Here is a 20,167-nt window from a genome sequence, read left to right as displayed (position 1 = left end):
GGCGGTCCAGTCCATCTGGAAAAGTGCTTTGGGTCCGCGGTGGTTCAGGTATGCTGCATCAAATCGTAGGGGCATACTCTAGTGGCTACTTCTTGGCTGATGATGCAGTACCCTCGAAGGAACCGGAAAATCCAGCCTTGCGCAGATTGTAGTGCGAGATTTGCAGACGGATCAAAAGAATGTGGTGCTTTCTTTTGGGTTCGATGCTTCCAATGGACCGAGGCCAAATACTCCCGCCAAACTCCTTCAATCCATACTAGGGGAACTGATGCTGCATCCCAAAGTCACCATCGGCACGGAAGCCAAGCTTGCAATTAGCAACCTGTTGGGTCAGAAGGACGAGGTGGAATCTTGCACAAGAGACCAGCTATACAGTGGAAGCACATGGCATGCACTCGAGGCTCTGATCTGCAGCCAAGAGTCTTGCTTCCTCGTCATCGATGCGCTGGATGAGTGCACCCCATCTCCGTCAGACAAAGACGCCCAAGCTGCAGGGGCAGACCTGATGCGGAAACTAACAGAGCTGACGGAGCGATCGGGCCTCAAGCTGGCCTGCTTCTCGCGCGACGACCCAACCCTCAACCCCCTGCTGCAGAAATCCGCATGCATAACACTCAGACCAGACCTGGTCATGTCCGACGTCCTGGCCGTCTTTCTGAAAGAATACGACCGCGACCCGGCGCTTCCCCCCGGCTCCAGGGAGCGGGCCAAGAGGCGCGTGCTCAAGACGGCAGACGGCTCCTTCCTGTGGGCCAAGCTGTTCCTGCAGTACGCAAAGAGCGTCGACGACGCCGAGGCCATCGACATGCGGCTCGAGGCCTGCCCGGCGAAACCCCACGACGTGTACGAAAGGATGCTGCTGGAGACTTCGAGGCTCGGAGGGTTTGGCGAGGAGGACACGCGGCTGCGCAGGACCGTTTTCGTCTTTCTGCTGGGAGCTCAGACCCCCGTGACTGTCCCGATGCTCGTAGACGTTTTGAAGATCCCCGAGCGCGGCGCCGCGGCCAGGATCCAGCAGCTCTGCAAGCCGCTGGTGCACGTCTCGGAATCGCGGGTCGAGATCTGCCACCCTTCGGCGAGGGGCTTTCTGCTCGGCCTGCATCCTCGCGTGACGGATACTCTGCCGCCCTTCACGCTGGTCGAGTGCCGCGAGCTCCTGGAAAAATGCCCGGGACGGTTTTGGCGAGACGACCTATGACCAGGTGCCGTGCCGTTCGACGCAAGCGTGTGCGCAGCGGCCAGCGATGGATCAGAATGACGAGATGCGCTTGTCGAACCCACGGGCTGGTGGAGGCGCATGATCGACCGAAGAAGTTCGACCAAAGGGCTGGATTGTGGGCAATAAGCTGGGCCCGAGTCGAGGATAACGGCAACGGGGACATGACAGATGTGTTCAGATCCCAGGGGCACTCCCTGATGAATAATGTTTTGTCTGATTGAGATCAGAAGCAGAAATAGACTGGTCCTGGCCAAAAAAAAAAAGAAAAAAAATCGTAATACGAGAAGGAAGGAGACTAGAGACTGTCTGCAGGTGATACCTTTAAACGCCCCATCGTAGACCTCATGCCGCGCCACCCCCATGCTCAGTAAATCTCCCATAGACTGACTTTTCCATCCTTGCTCCCCGCAGCCAGCCAGTGCGCCGACTTTGCATGTGAGATCCTCTTTTCCTTGACCGTCACGTCACCCATCCTAGCCGCCAGACCATCTCGTGCACCCTCAGCCTGAGTCCCCGCCGGTGCGTCGATGGTGGAAAACGCCACCGCAAAGCACCCGACCTGATGCCACTTTAGCACCGCGAGCTCCTTCATCGTCTTGCAAGAGTACACCCGGACCCGGGAGTCCCAGCCCGCCGTGGCAAAGATGCGGCCGTCGGACCGGATCCGCAGGCCCTGCTGCCCCGCGTGCTTGGTGTTGACGACCTTGACCGGCTCGCTGAGCAGCGTCGATTCGGGCGGTGTGTCTGATGGCTGCGTTGTCCGGCGCGTGGGGCTTTCGGCCGAGTCGCCTGCAGCCTCGCGGGCCAGCGCAGCCGAGAGGAGAGACATGGGCTTGCCAGGGGTGGCTGGGGGAGCCGCCACGGGTGCGTCGGGGGGCCTCGACGCCAAGGCTGGCGGCTGCGAGTCAATCACGCTGGCATTGGCGCCCTCCGACGTCGTGCCGTCTTCCCTGGCCGTTTTCAGGACGCTTGTCTGCGGGGGTGGTATGGGGTGTTTGATCAATAGGGAGTCCGCGCTGGACGTCAGAAAAAAGTCCCTGCCCAGAGACACATCCAAGGAGAGTACCGGCTGAGTATGTGCTTTGGATCTATACCTGACGTTCCAGGTGCCTACTGGAGTTTCCGATCTCTCTGCTTGTTGGGCCACGAGGGCAACGCCGTTCTCGTAGCCGACAGCTACGGTAAAATACCCATCCACTCTAAACAACTCAAGCGCCATCACCATGCCCTCGCTTTGGCCCAGTCTGATGGTGTGCTCACGCTTCTGGGACGGCAAATGGAATATGTCAATCTGCAACAGGGTCAATCACTGTACTCTGGTGTGCGCCAGAACTCCAACCCGAAAAAAAACAAAAGACTCACAGCTTCTGATGACAGGGTATTCGGAACGGCAATCAGAGCCTCCCTATCCTCAGAGAGGGGGTCTGATGACATCTCACACAGAGAAAAGGTACAGAAATTCATGGTGCTTATCTCAAGCATGTACAGCAGCCAGGGCTTCGGTCTATCCTCAGCCGCCGGGTCTACGGGCAGCGTTTTTGCCAGCGAGTCCTCGTCGGCCTCGCGTAGCTGCCAGACAATGAGCTTGTTGTCTCTACCATGCCTACAACAAACAAACAAACAAAAAAATCTTTTACTTAGCCTATTTGAACAAAGAAGTCCGGCCTCGATGCGTCGCAGCGAGAGAGGCAAAAACCTACGTGATGAGTCTATCAGTACCCCAGCCGCCGATCCCCAGCAGGACGTCGTCGTGGGCCCTCCACACCGCCCGGGGTCTCATGATTGTGAGGTCCCAGACCACGACGAACCCGTCCGCATCGCCGGTGACCAGCCGCTCGTTGTTGCGCACAAACGCAGCCGCGTGCACTTGCGCCTTGTGCCCGCGAAGGATGGAGCGCGGGTGGGCAGGCTGCGCCGGCACTGGCGCGGCGGAGGTGGACATCCTGTTTTTTTTTTTGTGTGTGTGTGTGTACGGTAGTTCGCCGGTTAAGCGGGTATCTGGCGAGGATCTGCTCTCTCCTAGTCTCCGTATATCATCTATCCGCGGCAGCTCGGTTGACAAATATCTGCATGGAAGCTGAAGCGATTTTCTGCAAAAGGTCGCATGAAAAAACGCTCGAGCCGCCCTGCGGGCTGGTCCAGTTGATTGAAAGACTTGGCGGGCGTATTTTTTTTTCTGACATGCGTACGGCGCACCGGTGGAAATGGAGCCCCAGTGCCACTCAAACCTGGGCTAGAGTCGCCTCGCATATGTCAAAGGTTGCTTGATGATGTGTTTATTCGCTCGTGCTGGGCTGGGGAGAAGAAAAAAAAAAAAAAAAAAAAAAAAAAAAAAAAGAGCGCGTGCCACAAAAAATCGCCCCCAGGGTCCTTTTCTTCTCCTTTCCATGGCGGGGAGCAGAGCCGTATGGATCTTGGCGGCTTAAGGTGGGGCCAAACCGGGGGATTTTGATGGCTCTGTTACACGTTTCCCGCCAAAACTTGCCTTAAACATCAAAAGAGAGGTGCAATCAGAGTTGGCACACAAACCCTTAAGCTCACCTCACCGGCCCCTTTGTTGTATTTCTGCGGTAGCGACCTGTTGCCTCGATCCAGCAGCTCGGTACTGTGGAAGCTCCAGTTGAATTGGGGTTTGTTTGTCGATTAGTGGGTTGTTTTTGGGGGTTGTGGTCCCACAGGGCGTTTCAGCGTTGTCGGCAGGCGCCGGTGACCGGCCACGCTCCTCGAGAGACCTTGGAATCACGGGAACATGCCTACCATCGATAGAATGGAGTTCAAGTTCATCTCTGACAAAATACAAGGTCTACGGCGGCAAGATGAAATCAACGGCATCTCAATTGATTGATTGGTCTGCTGCCCTAAACCTAAGAGAAACGCCATGAAACCGACTTGATTGCTCCCCACCAATCGCAAGATGCTCAACTCCAAAAAAGAAGGTCCAACACAACCACCCTCACCTGCCACCAGTATATGGATCATGTTTCTAGATCTAGAACCAGACAGCGTATAGCATTTTCCGGCCGAGCTTGCTCGTCACCGTCCGTATATACCTGGGATGAACGAGATCAAATCGCGCTCGATGCCGATCACTTTCATGCCACCCCAAGGTTCGGCACTAGCTGCCTGTGCCATTATCATCATCCGAACTTGCTGTCGCCAGTATAGTCCAACCTCCACCTCTTCCCCTTTTTGCGGTTTTATCCCCTAGAAAATGAGGACTAGTTCGAAGCAAAACGCAACATGACAGAGAGAAAAAAAAAAAGTGCCTCACGCCTTGGCAAACAACCACACTGCGCCTCGTCCAAGTTCCTTTGGTCCAGAGGAGCTGTTATCGCTGATCAGAACTGAACCTCCCTTTCCACCACAGTGTTTCGTCGTTTAGCGTGACTCCACCATGCCGGGTAACTCGTGACAAGAGGAAGTCTTGGCATTTTTGTTGTTGCTCCAATTTGTTGCATCCTATCGCGAGTAAGCAGCACGGGTTTGGAATGTATTTTGCAACTGTTCGCTCCGTGGTAAGCAAAACATGACTGATGGTAAAGGAAAAAAAAGCTCCGGCAAGCTTCAGCTTCAGCTTTTACCCAATGCTCTGATTGATTCTTTATTTATCCGGTCAGGGTGGTTGAATAAGCTACGACTTTGCCAGGTGTATGTATAACCAACCGGAGCAAAAATTTGATCTGCGCCAGGATTTTGTTTAGGGCCTGCCAGGGGGGAAAGCTCTGAAATTCTTTCGCCGCCCTTGTTCTCTTTTCTTTGCTTGTCGCGGCTACTTTTCCACAGCACACGAGCCCTCAACTATTGTACCAAAACTTCACAACGGCCGGAAATGATCTCCACGCTGCAACGCCAAGCTACAGCTAAGCTCCATGAGGATCACCACGGAGAGCTTGAAAACGTCGTCCCACAAGCGAAGCCTCCTTAGTTGTGCGGAGACGGCTCCAGTCATCTGGATCAACCTTGGGGTCATTGAAGAAAAAGGATGCGGATATTGGTTTCTGGTGCATACATACGTAAGTGAACAGCGCAGAAGTGAACGGTAGCATTTCAATTTGTGGTCTGTAGATCGTATATGTTTGGGGAAAAACCATTGAACATTTACTTCCACCTTGTGTGGCACGAGTCATGCCACTCGGGGCAATTTGATGTACCACACTCTGACAGTAAGGTTCTCTATCGACAGGTGGTCCCTGAAAGATCAAAACAAAGGGAGAGAGTGAGAGACAGTGAGTGAGAGAGTAATAAAAAAAATAAAAAATAAAATAAAAATGAAAGGGCCGATACCATAGGGGTCCTTGAGCTACCAGCTCGTCTTTTTCTATCCAACTGTAGCAAATAGAAATCTCGATTGCATATTTGACCACAGACTTGTCGATGCTGCATATGGCGCTTAGTCCTACAATCACACTGTATCAGCTTCGTGATCAGTTTTGACTTGCACACTTCAGATCCTATCACGCAATATCGAGTTTATACCTTGCGCTAGGGTGACAACGTCACTTTGTGTGGGGCCGCGAACTGTGGAAAGCGCCATGTGCGCATGCGTTTAATTCTTTGCAGCGTCCCTTCGACGGCATTTAGTTTTCAATTAGACCTAGCAGATAGCAATTCGCTTTTTTTCATCCCAGTACACAAAAGTATATCCCGGTGGTTGATTTTCTCTGCCCATGACCACGGATGATCAAACGCAGCAAGGCATGTCCCGGAGGTGTGCCTCAAACGACGTGCGGGAACCGAACAAGGCCAGAGGCTACAACTACCAGATCCAGTAACTCAGCCACTGCCAAGAAGAGATGCCAAGGACTGTTGCCAAGAGAGGCCACCGCGCTATTGAAAAAGCTTCAACAAACACACACGGAGTTTTTTTTTTTTTTTTTTTTCATCTCTCTTCTCGTTCACAGCCGTGCACGCGTGCGCCACCACATACCAAATTACTGCAAGAATTCAAATGTCGGCAAAGCGCAATTTGGAGCATTCTCGAATTTCTTTGGCGGCTGTCACGGATACACACCGTATGCACTAGTTGCTGACTGTTGATGACGACACATGGCCGGAGGGGCGGGAGTTAGTTCCCCGATGCGTGACTGCAGTAGAAAAAAAAGCAAAATAACAAAGATAAATAAACAAAAAAAGAACAAATGGCGATCAAGCACTGCAAATACGCCATCGGATGAAAATCGTGGCAGAAGTTGGCGACTGGTCTGTTCCAACTGTGCGTGGGATATAGGCGGGAACGGGCATACTGCGTAAAACAAACAGCCGAAGAGCCTCAAGATCACGAGTTCCATATTCACATCATTAGAGTGTCTGACAACAGTGGACGGCCTCCACAGGCAAATCCACAAAGGAGGCTTGTTAGCCGCAGCACCTGCCGATTTGTTGAGACTACTGCATCGCTGTCCTTGCTATCGAAATGTTTCTGGGAAACATGGAGATTCAAAGTGGGACAAGGGGGAATCTGGTCTACTGCGACTAGGATGCAGTATGATATGATGTTGTAGATTTTTTCTTGTTCCAAACCCAAAAGCATCGTTGCTGAACACCAAAACAGCCAGAAATCAAATCGTGCTGAGGAACGTGTCTCGACCCTACCCAGGGGTAACCACGTCCGGCGCTTCTCCCGGGCCCCGAGAGTGGAGCCTACCGCCGAATTGACCAGGTTATGACCGTTACACTAGGCCCGCCAAAGATGGGGACAAGAGGCTTCGTTGCCAATTTTGCGGGATGCTTGACTATCCAGGTTCGACAAAGCCTAAGCTGCAGAGGGAAAAAGTTATGTGGAAAAAAGTTCGAGGGGGATATTAATGGGATTACTAAAAATGAAATGGGGAAAAATAGAATGAAGAAACAAATATACCAAACTTTTAGCGGCTAGCTACGGGACACGGGTCATTTCTGTTTTAAAAGCCTCGAGCTCCAAAAGCCACAGCTCCGTCGGCAATATGCCATCCACAAACAGGCGCAGTTTCGAGACGAGAAAAGGGACGAAGAGAGAGAGAGAAAAAAAAAGGGTGTGAGCTCTAGGTAGCTTGTAAAAGTACCTCTGGTGCAAAATAGAGCCGTGCTCCCCGCGTTGACCGCAGCTCCCGCAGCTGGCGCAGACCGCGGCAGTGGGGGTCAAGGGTAGAGGATGAAAACAGTAAAAGAAGAAAAGAAGAAGAAAAAAAACCGCAGGTCAAGCCGAAGCAAACCTCAGACAAGAAGTTCGACACGGGCCGACCACGGTTACTGCCAAACCCCTGCGTCCACGCCCCTGCAAGCAACGCTGCCCCTGGTGCAAAGTCTTGGCGTAGAGGCGCGGACCCTCGATTTATTCGAATTGATTGAGGGGAATTGGAATGATTGACCCAAGTGCATTATTTTTGAAAACGTCAAGTGCGATGGGTCCAGTGCAATGTCGCTGCTTGCTACTACCAAGTTCCATGACATCAATTGCCTTGAAGGGGATTTTGTTCGAGGCGGCAGATTTGTGTTTTGTTTGACCAATTAAAAATAAATAGAGATAAAAAAAATGCCCGAACAAAAAATGAAAGATGAAAAATTCTTCATCAGCTGGAGGCAACCAAGCTATTACTAGACCTAGTACTGCTATTACATACGAGAGCACGGAAGATTGTAAATTGCTGCATGTCCTCACAGGGCTATTTTCTTTGCTACCGCTCGTCGACATTATCTGGCATAACTGTAAATTACGACTTCCTAGCCCGAAAAGAAACAAGGTTACAATCTGTTTTTTTTTTTTTTTTTTTTGTTTTTTTCTCAGTTTGCCTGCCAAGACTTCAAGCGGAACGTGGGAGGGGGGAAAAATACCAGAATCCACCGGGGTTTCTTGGCATTGTTCCCCTAATCGCCGTCCCTGGGGCCTGGTACAACAAGCGAGGAGAAAAAGCGGCCGGGGATGGGAAAACCGCCCAACTGACAGCCCAGCACAGTGAACAAAACCCTGGGCGTTTCTCGAATTCCTGGATACGACTGACGTCTTGCATTCGCGACACAAAAGCCCGGTTTGGATTTTTTTGCCTGCTTGCCTGCCCGTGCTGCCGATCTGTTCCTAGATCCAGGTTCAATACAAAGTTTTGGTCCAAAAAGAAAAAAAAAGACAAAAAATCCCGAATATACAGCAAAGGATTCCGACTGTTGGGCAGCCTAGCATAGCAGCACGACATCAATACCACCGCTCCGTGCAACATTGACCGTCAGTCCGAACCGCCCATCAACAACAACAAAGCCATTGCATCCCATTCGGAACAGGACCAAGGCCGCGCCACAACCCGCAACAAAGACCTGCAACACACCTGTCACGGATCCAAACTAAACCCGCATAGTTTTACGGCCTTTTTTTCATTTCCAGCTGCGTCAAAAAAAAAGTCTCATCACCGACCACGAGGAAAGCCCCAATCAGAGGCAAACGTCCTCACTAGAATTATCGCGGTTCAGCGGGTGGCTGCCACCGTCCCTCGTTACACCGCAGCAGACCCAGCCCTTTACTCGGTCTGCTTTGGGCTATAGCAACCTACCTGAACCTGAGGGATCTGTGCCTGCAAATTTTCCCAGGAGCCCAAAAGCTGGAAACGAACCGAGACAAGACGAACAAAAGTAAACCATTGAGGCTGATAGCCTCGAACGGCGTCTCTGCTTTGTATCTCGATGCCCCACTGCGCCTGTACCGCATAGGCGCCAGGTTCTCTTTGGAAATTCAACTCCCCCCGATACTGACATAACACATGTATCTGCGTCCCTCTGGCCCCATCCGGCGTCTCTCTCATCATTCCTACAGCCCATGGCACGCCGTCTGACAAAGTACCCGTTCCCGTCACAGGCCCACAGAGTCCGAGCTCTGTGACAGCCTTTCTTTTTTACTATCCTATACTATACTATCCCATCTTTTTCGGCAAGCCGTGCGTCTCTGTCCGTCCGCACGCCCTAGACCCGCGGCGGGAAGGCACAGAATCTTAGGAGGGACAGACAGTGGGCAGAAGCACAGGCAGATCCAGCACGTCCAGTCCGCCAGAACCTGCCTTTTTGCACACCTCTCTCCTCTCCGCGTCCCTTGTGTGGCTCGCATCGCACAAGTCGAACAAGGGTCGTCCCTTGGCCGAACACTTTTTTTTTTTTTTTTTTCTCAACCGACGCCCGAACCGACTGCCCCACGGTAAACGACAGCTTGTCGCCGGCGTCTTTCCACCCGGGGAAGACTATAAGCCGCTGCACTGGAATTCTACGTGGCTTCGGCCAGGAAGTCTGCGCCGGGTTTGGACCCCGGCGCGATGGCGACAGCCGCTACAGCTCATCCCCACCACCAGCCGCACCAAATGTACCGCCAGTCGCAGAGTCCCGTCATCGGCCACCAGCAAAGCTTCAGACCTCCTCACCAGCGCTCCCTGTCGCAGCAGCACCTTATCGGAGGGCAGTCGACACCACCACTGGGCGGGAATGAAGGCTTTGAGGTGTCGCCGCCAAAGCGCCAGAGAGTTTCAATGGACGATGGGAGGAGAAGGAGGAGCACATCCCTCGTCCAGAGCCCGGCACCGGCGGCAGCCGCAGGCCTCCACTCCAGCACACCGCCGCCTGGCGCGATCAGCAAGGAGATGCGGGCCAGGATGAGCGCGAGCCCTGCTGCGGGGGATAGGAAGCGCCCGTCCATGGCTCGCGCCGTTGCGGCCGCCACGAGCGCACCGGCCGCGGCCGATGACATGTCTTCTCCGACAGCCGCCACTCCCGTCGCGACCAACAAGCCGAGGCGCGTGAGGACGGGATGCCTGACGTGCCGAGAGCGGCATTTAAAGTGTGACGAGGGCACGCCCGATTGTTTGAACTGCAGGAAGAGCAACCGTGAATGCAAGCGGGGAGTCCGGCTGAACTTTATTGACGTGCAAGTCAAGAGCCCACCGTACATACCGCCAACTGTTGAGTGGTCAGGTGAGTTGCTAAATTTATCCCTTTGGTTTACTGTTTGCACCTTAATTCGTGTGTCATGTCATGTCTACCGACAAGGGGAACAAGGGTCATGAGCTTGCAAGAATGACTCTTGTTGGAACATGTCTGTCAAGCCCCCATTGGAGAAACAAGACTGACCGAGAGCCTTGTGTGGTTGATATAGTTCGCTTTGAAGACGAGTCACGGGCGATAGCATCAGAATATAGGGGTGGATTGGGAAGATATGCGCACATGGACACGCGAACCATCACGCCACCTCGAGAAACAGACCTAGATGCGGTTCTTCAACAATACAGATCAGATATGGGGAACGCCTCGACGTTGGCCATGATCAGCGAGACCAGCAGTTCCATGCCCATGTCGACGTATGCCGCAAAAACAGTAGAAAATCCCGTCGACCGCCGGTATACCGACTTTCAAATTGCGCAGGCCCAACAAGCGCGCAAGAACAGTGAGTATATGGGAAACAGTGGAGGCAGCTCACATGTGGCTTTGGAAGCAGGCAACAGCGCGGGGAACTTTAGCCTGGCGACCCTGCAGGACCAGTACAGCATGCAGGAGAACGAGTCTAGCATCCGAGGCCACCATCACAGAAACAGCGACGTGTCGAGTGTGGCATCGCAAGGCGTCGGGCCACCTTCGAACAGCTCGGTGCGCGAAACACAGGATAGCAGCCAGCCCAAGGTTTCCGATGGGCTGATCACACCACCATCCGAGGGTGTGGCGACGGGCGAACGCGACTACCTCAACTCGCCCGAGGAGATCAAGTACATGCAAGTATTCGTGGAAGAGGTGGGGGTTTGGATGGACAGCTTCGACAAGGAAAAACACTTTAGCCGCGTCATACCATACCTGGCACTCAAGTCGCCCATGCTTCTCAATGCCTTCTTGGCCTGTGGCGCCAAGCAGCTGACGCTTGTTCGACCCAACGAGAACCTGCATGACCACCGAGCCCTCTGCTACTACGACACGGCGACCACCCAGCTCCTCCGAAGCCTGTCGAATCCCGACCGGAACATGGCCGAGTGCGCAACCACGGCGGTGGTTCTCAACGTCTACGAGATCATGAGCGACAAGCCAGCCAAGCGCATGAACCACATAGCCGGAGCCAGGGCCCTGATCCGCGAATGTGGGTGGAACGCCAAGACCAAGGGGGTGGGCTCGGCCTGTTTCTGGCTCAACATCGGCATGGAGGTGCTCTCGTGCCTCGCCTTCAACTGGCAGACGGCGTGGCACCCTGACGACTGGGGACTGGACATGGGGTTCCTCACGGAGGACCCAGAGTGCAGCCCCAAGGAGGTCAAGAAGGAGGCGGAGAACACGTTTGGGGGCAGCGGCGACGAGGACGAGGAGTGGGTCCACCGCATCTTTTACATCGTGGCCAAGATCGCCAGCTTCCGGGCCAACATACCCAGGTTCCAGGAGCCCTCGCCGCACGACGAGCAGGTCAGGCTGCAGAGCCGCTTTGCCGAGTGGAAGAGCCTCAAGGCGCTGTGTGATGCTTGGTGCAACAACTGCCCGAGGCCGATGAGGCCTTTTGGGTATTTGTTTCCGTCGCAGACGCGGACCCAGTCTGCTTTTCCGAACGTCTGGTAGGTGATCAAGAATATATATAGCTGCTCTTCTTGCTTGGGTAAAGCTTGAAATATTGGCATGAGAACAAGTTACTAACCGATCCAACGTCACCTCAGGCTCATCAAGCGCGCTGCTGTCATCGGCCGCCTGTTCTACCACACGGCAATGTGCCTCTTGGCCCAGATCAACCCCGTCAACCCGCGCGACTCGGAGGAAAACATGGCTGCGCAGCTGCAGCACGCCCATCAGGTCTGCGGCATCGTTGCTCACACCAAGGACAACGGCATCGCCTCGGTGGCCCTGCGCAGCTTGGCCATAGCAGCTGCCGTGCTGCGTGATCGCCGGGAGCAGGAGGAGGTTGTCGCGATATTCGATCGCATCACACGCGAGACGGGCTGGAGGCTGGGTAAAGTCTATCTGGAGCTCGAGAAGAGCTGGGGTTGGAAGCCCGAGCCTCCCAAGCATGGCGTGGCGACCACTTCAGACGGCAACAGCAGCAACAATAACAGCAGCAGCAGCAGCAGCAGCAATAACACCAACACCGCCGCCACCAGTAACAACGCAAGCGCCCGACAGACTGCTTCGTCGTCTAGCATCCCTCAGAATCAGAATCAGAGCCAGGGCCAGAGCCAGAGCCAGAGCCAAAACCAAGCTGCTGCGGCCCCCGTCAACCCTATTTCAATGTCGGCCGCAATGTCGGCGGCCCCCATGCGCCAACCTCCGCCCAAGCTGCAGCGGCCGCAGAGCAACCCGTCGCCTCGTCCACAACCCTCACGTCGGTCCTCGGGGATTGCGCCCACCGCTTCCCCAGTGGGCATGGGCCCCGGTACCACGGGGCCACAACAACCACCTCTACTCATCACTAGCTTCCCCACGATGCAGCAACAGCAGCAGTACTTTTCGCCGCAGCATCAGCATCCCCCTCATCAAATGACCACCCCCACGCAGCAGCCGACACCGACGCGGCCGCTGGTCAACCCCCTGCTCTCGAGGGCAGATTTCAGTCTGCCCGATCATCCGTACCAGAATTGGTACCAACCGCCGAACCACACGAACCAGTTCAACTCGCAAGGGTTCTGGTCTGGCTGATTTGTTTTTGTCTTATGGTTTCAAGTATATAAAGCCATTGTTGATTGATTGTAACATTATTTTTTTTTCTTTTTTCTATTTTTTTCTTCTTATTCTCTACCTCCCAAGAATGATGTCTTTATTCTTTAAGCAAACATAGCGAGCATGGGCATTTCGTTGCGATACCTTTTGGCCAAATCATATACGCTGGAGCGATTACAGACTTTATAGAAAGCAAGGGGGGGATATTTTGGGTGTCAATGGCGCTCGGCGGCATCTTCTTCATGTATAACGAAACATTTACCTTGGGCAGCCCCTTCCACGAATGTGTGATTTTAAATAGTCGGCTATACACTGCCAACTGAATGAATCAAGTCAAAACCCTTCGATTTTATTTCGGCTGTGTACGTTTAATGTTATGTTCATGAGTCTAACCACAACTCCCTATGCGCCGGACATCCATGTCCAGTGCCAGATTCAACTAGACTAGTTCATGACGGTATTTGGATACCAAACTTGTCGTACGGAAAATTCTCTAAGGTCTCCAGATACAGGCCCCAACCGTCACCAATCTCGCCCACCTTTCCCCCGTCGGCCACATCGCCAGCCTCCCCCATCCTGCCGGCCAGGATCTCGTCCTCGCGACCCTCGTACTCCTTCTTGAGCATGGGATGCGGCACCCAGACGACCTGCATGCCGGCCCTGCGCCCGGCCTCGACGCCAGGGACGCTGTCCTCAAACACCAGGCACTCCTCGGGCCGGATCTCGGCCTCGCCCGCGGGCAGCGACGCGTTGAGCGCCGCCAGCGCCACGAGGTAGATGTCGGGCAGCGGCTTGCCCCGCCCCCGGGGGATGCGCGGGTCGTCGCCCAGCACGCGGTGCTCGGGCCGGAACACGCTGAACAGCTCCGCCAGGTGCGCCGACTTGAGCCTGAAGTTGACCTGCGTCGAGCTGGTCGCCAGCGCGAGGTGCACCCTGGGCGCGGCGGTGCTGCCGTCCTGGCCGTCGCGGGCCCTGCGCAGGTCGGCCAGCAGCTTTTCGACGCCGGGCAGCGGCGCCGCGGTGGGGAAGTGCTCGCGCTGCTGCGCGGAGAACTCGGCCAGGTACTGCTCGTTGCTGATGGGGAGGTCGGCCCAGGAGTGGAAGATGCTGGTCGCCTCGGCGGCCGGGCGGCCCTGCAGCTTGGCCTTGATGGACCAGGGGAGGTTGGGCCGCGAGTACCTGGCCAGCACGACGTTGATGCACTTGGTGTAGAGGTCCTCCGTGTCCAGGAGCAGGCCGTCCATGTCGAAGAGACAGGCCCTTATCGGGGGTGGGTTGCTAGGGGGTGTGAGTAAGAGTGCTGGGGGGGGGGGGGGGGGGGGTTGACAATCATGTGACTTACGTTGCTGTGGATGCCATTTTGGGTTTATATGCTGTGGATTGGCTGTTGGGTGTGTTGTGCCAGGGCTCAGTTGGTAGTGGCCTTTGGATATGGATAAGTAAACGAATGCCTTGTCGGATAATAATCTACTCGCACACATAGACTTTGCTAGGTCTAGTGGTTAGTAGCTTCACAGTAATAAACAAAAAAGAACTTGATTCGGTACCGACGCGGGGCATTCAATTAAAGCGCGTACCCCCACGTGTCAATCCTTACCATCGCTACCGGGATTTGGTGCCTAGACTAGGAGCTTTAGCGGGGTCTAGCCACCTTACGTCACGCCCCTTGGCCTTGTGGTTGGAAGGAATTGGCGGGACGACGTTTTTTCCAACAAGGGCTTCGGATCGCGCCAAATAAGCTTGACAGGCTCCTGCCATCCCGTCCTTACCTTTAGCTTGACGTTACAAAAGTGCAACCGCCAAATTTCCGAAGAATCACCTGCTTGGACCCCGAACAATCGACAAAAAGTCCGACCCCGAATCTGAGTGATTGAATCAATTCGTCCGACAATGGCGGCCGATACTTCTAGCGACAGCAAAAAGGGCACCGAACCGCCTGTAGATACGGCCGACGACGAAGCAATTCCTGCGAGATTTGCCCCAGAGGAGGAAAAGGTCGGTGTGGATGGCAAAGGTGACGATAAACCCCCCAAAGACGGGCGCTGACGCAAATGCATGACACAGGAGCTCGTCCAAGAGTCCAACGCGGCCAAGACGGAAGCCAACAGCCTCTTCACGGCAGGGAAATGCGACGCGGCGCTCGACAAGTACAACCAGGCGATCGCCGTCTGTCCCAACTACCTAGACTACGAAGTCGCCGTCCTCAAGTCCAACGTCGCGGCCTGCTACCTCAAGCTCAAGGAATGGAAGGAGGCCACGACCGCCGCGACTGAATCCCTCGACCGGCTTGACAAGGTGGAAAAGGCGGACGCGCAGGAGGCCGAGGTCGAAAAGGCCGCCGAGGCGGAAGAACTGGCAGACGTCGAGGAGACGATAGTCAGCGCGGGCGCGGCGCAGGCGGGGCCCGCGCTTCCGACCAAGGCCGAGACGCCGGCCCAGAGCGCGAGGCGTCAACGGGCCGAGGATGTGCGGCGCATACGGGCCAAGGCGCTCATGCGGAGGGCCCGGGCGCGGAGCGAGGCCGGTGGCTGGTCGAACCTGGCGGGTGCAGAGGAGGATTACAAGCTGCTGTCCAAGATGTCCAACCTGGGCCCGGCTGACCGGAAGGTCGTCCAGGCGCAGCTCAGGCTTTTGCCGGCCCAGGTCAAGGCTGCCCAGGAAAAGGAGACTGCCGAGATGTGGGGTAAGCTGAAAGAGGTAAGCTCCTTGCGCCCTACCCCATTCGTTGCTCCGGCTATTGAAAATTGGCCTGTTATTTTGGTGCTGACTCGGAGAAACCTTTTTTTTTTTCCTATGCAAAAATTAACAGCTGGGTAATGGCATACTAAAACCTTTCGGTCTGAGCACCGACAACTTTAAAATGGAACAGGATCCCAAGACTGGGGGTTATAGCATGAACTTTCAGCAGAACGGCTCAAAGTAGCACTGCTATCTACTTCAATAATACAAGGTTGGTAGACTGTAAAGCGCACAACCCGAATTTCCCCACGCTGCTCAGCTGCTGTTGATATCGGTTACCCCTACACTTCGGCAATGCGGCTACACGCTTTTGCTTGCAAGTTCCTACCCTACCATACATCACCGTACGTTCCACGCCCGGCATTTCTTTCAACCGTGATGGTGACGACTTTTTTATGGATTTTGGCCTCTGTTCAGGCCGCCCAGCCGAGGCGACTTGGACAGTCAACAGAGAGTCGGTGAGGGATAAACCGACGATGCCAAGACAACCGGTCTACTTTACTCATTCCACATGATCGCAAAATCACCGGAAATTGATCAGAAAGGGATTTTCTCATTCGCGAGTGTCCACCTTGAAGTTGGGGAAACCTTGGTATCCCCGCACAAAAAAGCATGCGTCGGTGCCAACGCCATGCTGCATTTAGAACACCCAATAGCAAACTGTGGGGAAGGGCTATTGGTCCAGCCCGTCATCATCGTCATCTCTGTGGACATGTCCGTGGTTTACCCGGTCTTGTAGACGAATGAACATCTCGTGACAAGGCAACGGCTCATAACTGCCGAACATAAGCCGTGAAAGTACGTAATACGCGAAGCTAAGTTGTTGAAGAGCAAATCGCGGTGGTCTGTTTTGGCTAACATATGCTTAAACTCAACTTTGAGGCCGCAACATGTACATGAGTCTTGTAGGATTCTTTGGGTTCTAGAATGTTGCCTCTGGTTTTTCTGTTTCCCCGGGGGATCCGAGCACTGTCGTCCAAAGGCAACTTCGCCTAGGGCTTGATCCCCAGTCGAGTGGCAAGCACTACCCGCCGTGTCGGTTCAGTTCCCCACGGGGATGGACTAGATCGGGGCCACGGCCGGGGGTTCATCGGGCCATTACCACGCAAGAACCTGTCAACCCCTCACTTCCATGTGGGAATTTCTTGCAACATGACGGCTCCAAACCGGGGAAAAACTTCACAATAGGGCCGAATAGATGCACAAACCATGGTGTCGACGGAGGTGGAGTAGCTGGCGTATCTTGTTGTTTTTTTTGCTCGTCGGGTCATCGGCTGGGTTGGAGGGAGGAGTTCGCATGTTGGGATACTTTATAAGTCACCCGGCTGAGCCCCATGGAGTCGGCCTTTGTTGAATCTTTTGGACCTTCTCTGTAGCCCCTACGCCCTCGTCGACTCAACCCTCCAGCCCTGTGACAAGGACTGGCACTGCGAGACTGTTGAACTCAGAATGGCTGCAAAATTCGTTGCTTGCCTGGCTGGCATTGCCGCCGTGGCCTCGGGACAGGAACTCATCACGGACGACACGTTCTTCTACGGACAGTCACCACCTGTATACCCTTCTCGTGAGCACAACTTCTCTTGCCTTGAGTGACATGGTCAGCAGCAGCTCCTGGTACTAATCAGTCTTGTCCGTCCATAGCCAATGCCACGGGCACCGGGGACTGGTCCGAGGCCATCGGCAAGGCCAAGGCGTTGGTCGGCCAGATGACCCTCGAGGAGAAGGTTCTCCTGACTGGCGGCGTCACCTCCAACACTGGCTGCGCTGGTTGGATCTCCAACATCACCCGTCTCGGATTCCCGGGCATGTGTCTCCAGGACGCAGGAAACGGACTGAGGTCTACCGACTTTGTCACTGCCTGGTCTTCTGGCATCTCGGTGGGCGCTAGGTACTGCTGCCATGTCATTTTTGTTGCGCTGCTCACCTTTTTTTTTGAGAGTAACAGTGTTACTGACCGACTTCTTCACCGTCCAGCTGGAACCGTGAGCTCGCTCTTCAAAGGGCAGAGGGCATGGGCTCCGAGTACCGCACAAAGGGTGTCAACATCCTCCTCGGCCCGGTCGTCGGACCCCTGGGCCGAATCGCCAACGGTGGTCGCAACTGGGAAGGTAAGAATTCGTCTTAGTGAGCTGCTTACGCTGGTAGAGAACATCGTGTCTAACTGTTTTTTCCTAGGCTTTTCCAACGACCCCTACCTCTGCGGTCAGCTTGCTGCCGAGACTGTCAAGGGCATACAGTCTCAGGGAGTGGCTGCAAGCACAAAGGTTTGTCCTCATCTACCTGGCTTCTACTCTATACTTCCGAGGCTCAAGCTCAGACTACTAACACAGAGGTTAAAAACAAAAACAGCACTTCATTGCCAACGAGCAAGAGGACTACCGGTAAGCCTTGAGGTGAAGAGCAATGACTGGAGAGTGAGCAGATGGCTAACTGGAAATGTTTAGCAACCCCTCCACCGCAACAATTGCCATCGGCAACGAGGGACAAGATCAGAACAGTGCTGTCAACATTTCTGCCTTGTCGAGCAACATTGACGACAAGACCATGCATGAACTGTACCTGTGGCGAGTAGAGTCGGCCCTGACGTCGGTGGAACAAGGTTCCGGCTAACCCGCGTGGTATCTAGGCCTTTTGTTGATACCGTCAAGGCCGGCACCGGAAACATCATGTGCTCGTACCAGCGCATCAACAACTCGTACGGTTGCCAGAACAGCGCTGCCCAGAACGGGCTGCTCAAGACCGAGCTGGGCTTCCAGGGCTTTGTCGTCTCTGACTGGTATGCCCAGCACGCCGGTGTCGGAACCGCACTCGCAGGCATGGACATGGTGATGCCCAGCGGTATTCCCATGTGGGACAAGCACCTGGTCGAGGCCGTCAACAACGGTTCAGTCCCCGAGGTCAGGCTTGATGATATGGTCACCAGGTAAGCCTTGATGGATTCCTGATCTGTTGTACATAACAAGGGTCAATGGGATGAGTGCTAACGACGCGATTCAATCACCGTGTAGGATCCTCAGCAACTGGTACAAGTTCAACCAGGACAAGGACTTTGTGCCAGGCGTCGGCATGTTTGGCGACATGACCAAGTCTCACAAGAAGGTTGTTGGCCGCAACCCGGCCTTCAGGGAGGCCGTCTACCAGTCGGCGGTCCAGAGCCACGTGCTCGTCAAGAACACCAAGAACGCCCTCCCGCTCAAGAGCCCGGAGCTCATCTCCCTGTTTGGCTACGCCGCCAAGGCAACCGACCAGCAAAACATCGGCACGCCGGGCTGGAACCTCGGATCCCAGTCGGTCAACTGCGCCGACCGCTTCTTCGGCTGCAACGGCACCAAGTCCCAGATCGGGCCGCTGGGTATGCTCTACAGCGGCGGTGGATCGGGAGGAAACATGCCCGCGTACGGCGGCTCGCCCTTTGAGGCCCTGAGCGTCCGCGCACGCAAGGACGGCACCCACATGCTCTGGGACTTTTCGAGCTTCAACCCCACCATCAACTCCAACTCTGACGCCTGCATCGTGGTCGGAAATGCATGGGCAACCGAAGGCTGGGACCGCCCCGGCCTGCATGACGACTTCACCGACGGCCTGGTCCTCAACGTGGCTGCCAACTGCTCAAACACCATCGTGGTGCTGCAAAACGCCGGCGTGCGCCTGGTCGACCAGTTCGCCGACCACCCCAACGTCACGGCCATCATCTTTGCCCACCTGCCCGGCGAGGACGCAGGGTACGCCTTGACGGACCTGCTGTACGGCGAGGAGAACTTTAGCGGCAAGATGCCCTACTCGGTGCCGCACAACGAGACGGACTACCGCGGGCTGCAGAACCAGTCGATCGCGGACGGCATGTACGAGCGCTTCCCGCAGAGCGACTTTAGCGAGGGCGTCTTTATCGACTACCGCGCCTTTGACAAGGAGGGCGTCGAGCCGCGGTACGAGTTCGGCTTCGGCCTGAGCTACACCAACTTTAGCTACTCGGACGTGCAGGCGGCCTGGACCGGCCCGGAGCTGTCGGCGGCCGAGTACCCGTCGGGCCCGATCCAGGAGGGCGGGCACGTGGACCTGTTCGACGTGGTGGCGCGCGTCTCGGCAAAGGTGGCCAACACGGGCGACGTGGCCGGCGCCGAGGCGGCGCAGCTCTACGTCGGCATCCCCGAGGAGGGCGCGCCCGTCCGCCAGCTGCGCGGCTTCGCCAAGCCGTCGCTCGAGCCCGGCGCCGAGGCCACGGTCGAGTTCGAGCTGACCAGGAGGGACCTGAGCGGCTGGGACGTCGCCGCCCAGGCCTGGAGGCTGCACCCCGGCGAGTACAAGCTGTGGGTCGGCGGCAGCAGCAGGAACCTGCCGCTCGAGGCGAGCCTGCAGCTCACGAGGTAGTTTCTTTTGTGAGATTGGGCGATGAGAGCAGCAGGGTTGCCGACCGACTTGTTGAGGCTTTGAGGGTTTGAGGTGTCTTTTTGTGGGTTGGCGTTGCGAAAGCGCGCACATCGGAATGGGCAGGACCAGAGTCGGGAAAATGGATAAATATTAAACAGTAATATGAGCAGTAATCAACAGTTTCCTTTCTTAAATTTCCTTTGCATTCTCTACAACGTC

At 55.2% G+C, this 20,167-nt stretch overlaps 7 protein-coding genes across 7 annotated transcripts; 5 read left to right on the top strand and 2 right to left on the bottom strand.

Moving 5' to 3' along the window:
* Positions 1-268: 268 nt before the first annotated feature.
* Positions 269-1,198, top strand: MGG_15330 (uncharacterized protein; the record flags this gene model as incomplete). The annotated part of the gene is made up of 1 exon (XM_003714861.1): positions 269-1,198. The coding sequence occupies one exon, from the start codon at positions 269-271 to the stop codon at positions 1,196-1,198; it is 930 nt and encodes a 309-aa protein (XP_003714909.1).
* Positions 1,199-1,336: 138 nt separating this feature from the next.
* MGG_01888 (WD repeat-containing protein) lies at positions 1,337-3,512 on the bottom strand. Its single transcript, XM_003714860.1, has 3 exons — positions 2,920-3,512; positions 2,582-2,822; positions 1,337-2,510 (listed from the first exon to the last, which is right to left on the bottom strand). Exons 1-3 carry the CDS (start codon positions 3,159-3,161, stop codon positions 1,584-1,586), a joined length of 1,410 nt encoding a protein of 469 aa, XP_003714908.1. The 5' UTR covers positions 3,162-3,512; the 3' UTR covers positions 1,337-1,583.
* Positions 3,513-4,628: 1,116 nt separating this feature from the next.
* Positions 4,629-5,144, top strand: MGG_15785 (uncharacterized protein; the record flags this gene model as incomplete). The annotated part of the gene is made up of 2 exons (XM_003714859.1): positions 4,629-4,867; positions 5,003-5,144. The coding sequence occupies exons 1-2, from the start codon at positions 4,746-4,748 to the stop codon at positions 5,142-5,144; spliced, it is 264 nt and encodes an 87-aa protein (XP_003714907.1). The 5' UTR covers positions 4,629-4,745.
* A 4,179-nt stretch (positions 5,145-9,323) lies between these two features.
* MGG_01887 (C6 zinc finger domain-containing protein) lies at positions 9,324-13,183 on the top strand. The gene is made up of 3 exons (XM_003714858.1): positions 9,324-10,138; positions 10,320-11,748; positions 11,848-13,183. The coding sequence occupies exons 1-3, from the start codon at positions 9,487-9,489 to the stop codon at positions 12,818-12,820; spliced, it is 3,054 nt and encodes a 1,017-aa protein (XP_003714906.1). The 5' UTR covers positions 9,324-9,486; the 3' UTR covers positions 12,821-13,183.
* Positions 13,184-13,290: 107 nt separating this feature from the next.
* MGG_11115 (uncharacterized protein) lies at positions 13,291-14,200 on the bottom strand (the record flags this gene model as incomplete). Its single annotated transcript, XM_003714857.1, has 2 exons — positions 13,291-14,119; positions 14,184-14,200. 2 exons carry the CDS (start codon positions 14,198-14,200, stop codon positions 13,291-13,293), a joined length of 846 nt encoding a protein of 281 aa, XP_003714905.1.
* A 531-nt stretch (positions 14,201-14,731) lies between these two features.
* Positions 14,732-15,764, top strand: MGG_01886 (uncharacterized protein; the record flags this gene model as incomplete). Its single annotated transcript, XM_003714856.1, has 3 exons — positions 14,732-14,836; positions 14,906-15,538; positions 15,651-15,764. 3 exons carry the CDS (start codon positions 14,732-14,734, stop codon positions 15,762-15,764), a joined length of 852 nt encoding a protein of 283 aa, XP_003714904.1.
* Positions 15,765-17,029: 1,265 nt separating this feature from the next.
* On the top strand, positions 17,030-20,126 carry MGG_01885 (beta-glucosidase; the record flags this gene model as incomplete). The annotated part of the gene is made up of 8 exons (XM_003714855.1): positions 17,030-17,144; positions 17,222-17,468; positions 17,555-17,688; positions 17,756-17,844; positions 17,930-17,961; positions 18,025-18,144; positions 18,207-18,503; positions 18,589-20,126. The coding sequence occupies 8 exons, from the start codon at positions 17,030-17,032 to the stop codon at positions 19,946-19,948; spliced, it is 2,394 nt and encodes a 797-aa protein (XP_003714903.1). The 3' UTR covers positions 19,949-20,126.
* Positions 20,127-20,167: the final 41 nt, after the last annotated feature.

Source organism: Pyricularia oryzae, chromosome 2 (genome assembly GCF_000002495.2).
Source record: "Pyricularia oryzae 70-15 chromosome 2, whole genome shotgun sequence".
Lineage (NCBI taxonomy): Eukaryota > Fungi > Ascomycota > Sordariomycetes > Magnaporthales > Pyriculariaceae > Pyricularia > Pyricularia oryzae.
Note: the sequence above shows the minus strand (reverse complement) of the source record. Positions and strands in the feature narration are given on the sequence as shown.

Excerpts from the sequence above, each read along its gene's own strand:
- MGG_01888 (XM_003714860.1), bottom strand. The coding sequence starts at position 3,161 with ATGTCCACCTCCGCCGCGCCAGTGCCGGCGCAGCCTGCCCACCCGCGC. Across the intron at positions 2,823-2,919 it reads GGTACTGATAGACTCATCAC|GCATGGTAGAGACAACAAGC; the intron begins GTAGGTTTTTGC and ends TGTTTGTTGTAG. Across the intron at positions 2,511-2,581 it reads ATACCCTGTCATCAGAAGCT|ATTGACATATTCCATTTGCC; the intron begins GTGAGTCTTTTG and ends ACCCTGTTGCAG.
- MGG_01887 (XM_003714858.1), top strand. The coding sequence starts at position 9,487 with ATGGCGACAGCCGCTACAGCTCATCCCCACCACCAGCCGCACCAAATG. Across the intron at positions 10,139-10,319 it reads GCCAACTGTTGAGTGGTCAG|TTCGCTTTGAAGACGAGTCA; the intron begins GTGAGTTGCTAA and ends TGGTTGATATAG. Across the intron at positions 11,749-11,847 it reads TCTGCTTTTCCGAACGTCTG|GCTCATCAAGCGCGCTGCTG; the intron begins GTAGGTGATCAA and ends ACGTCACCTCAG.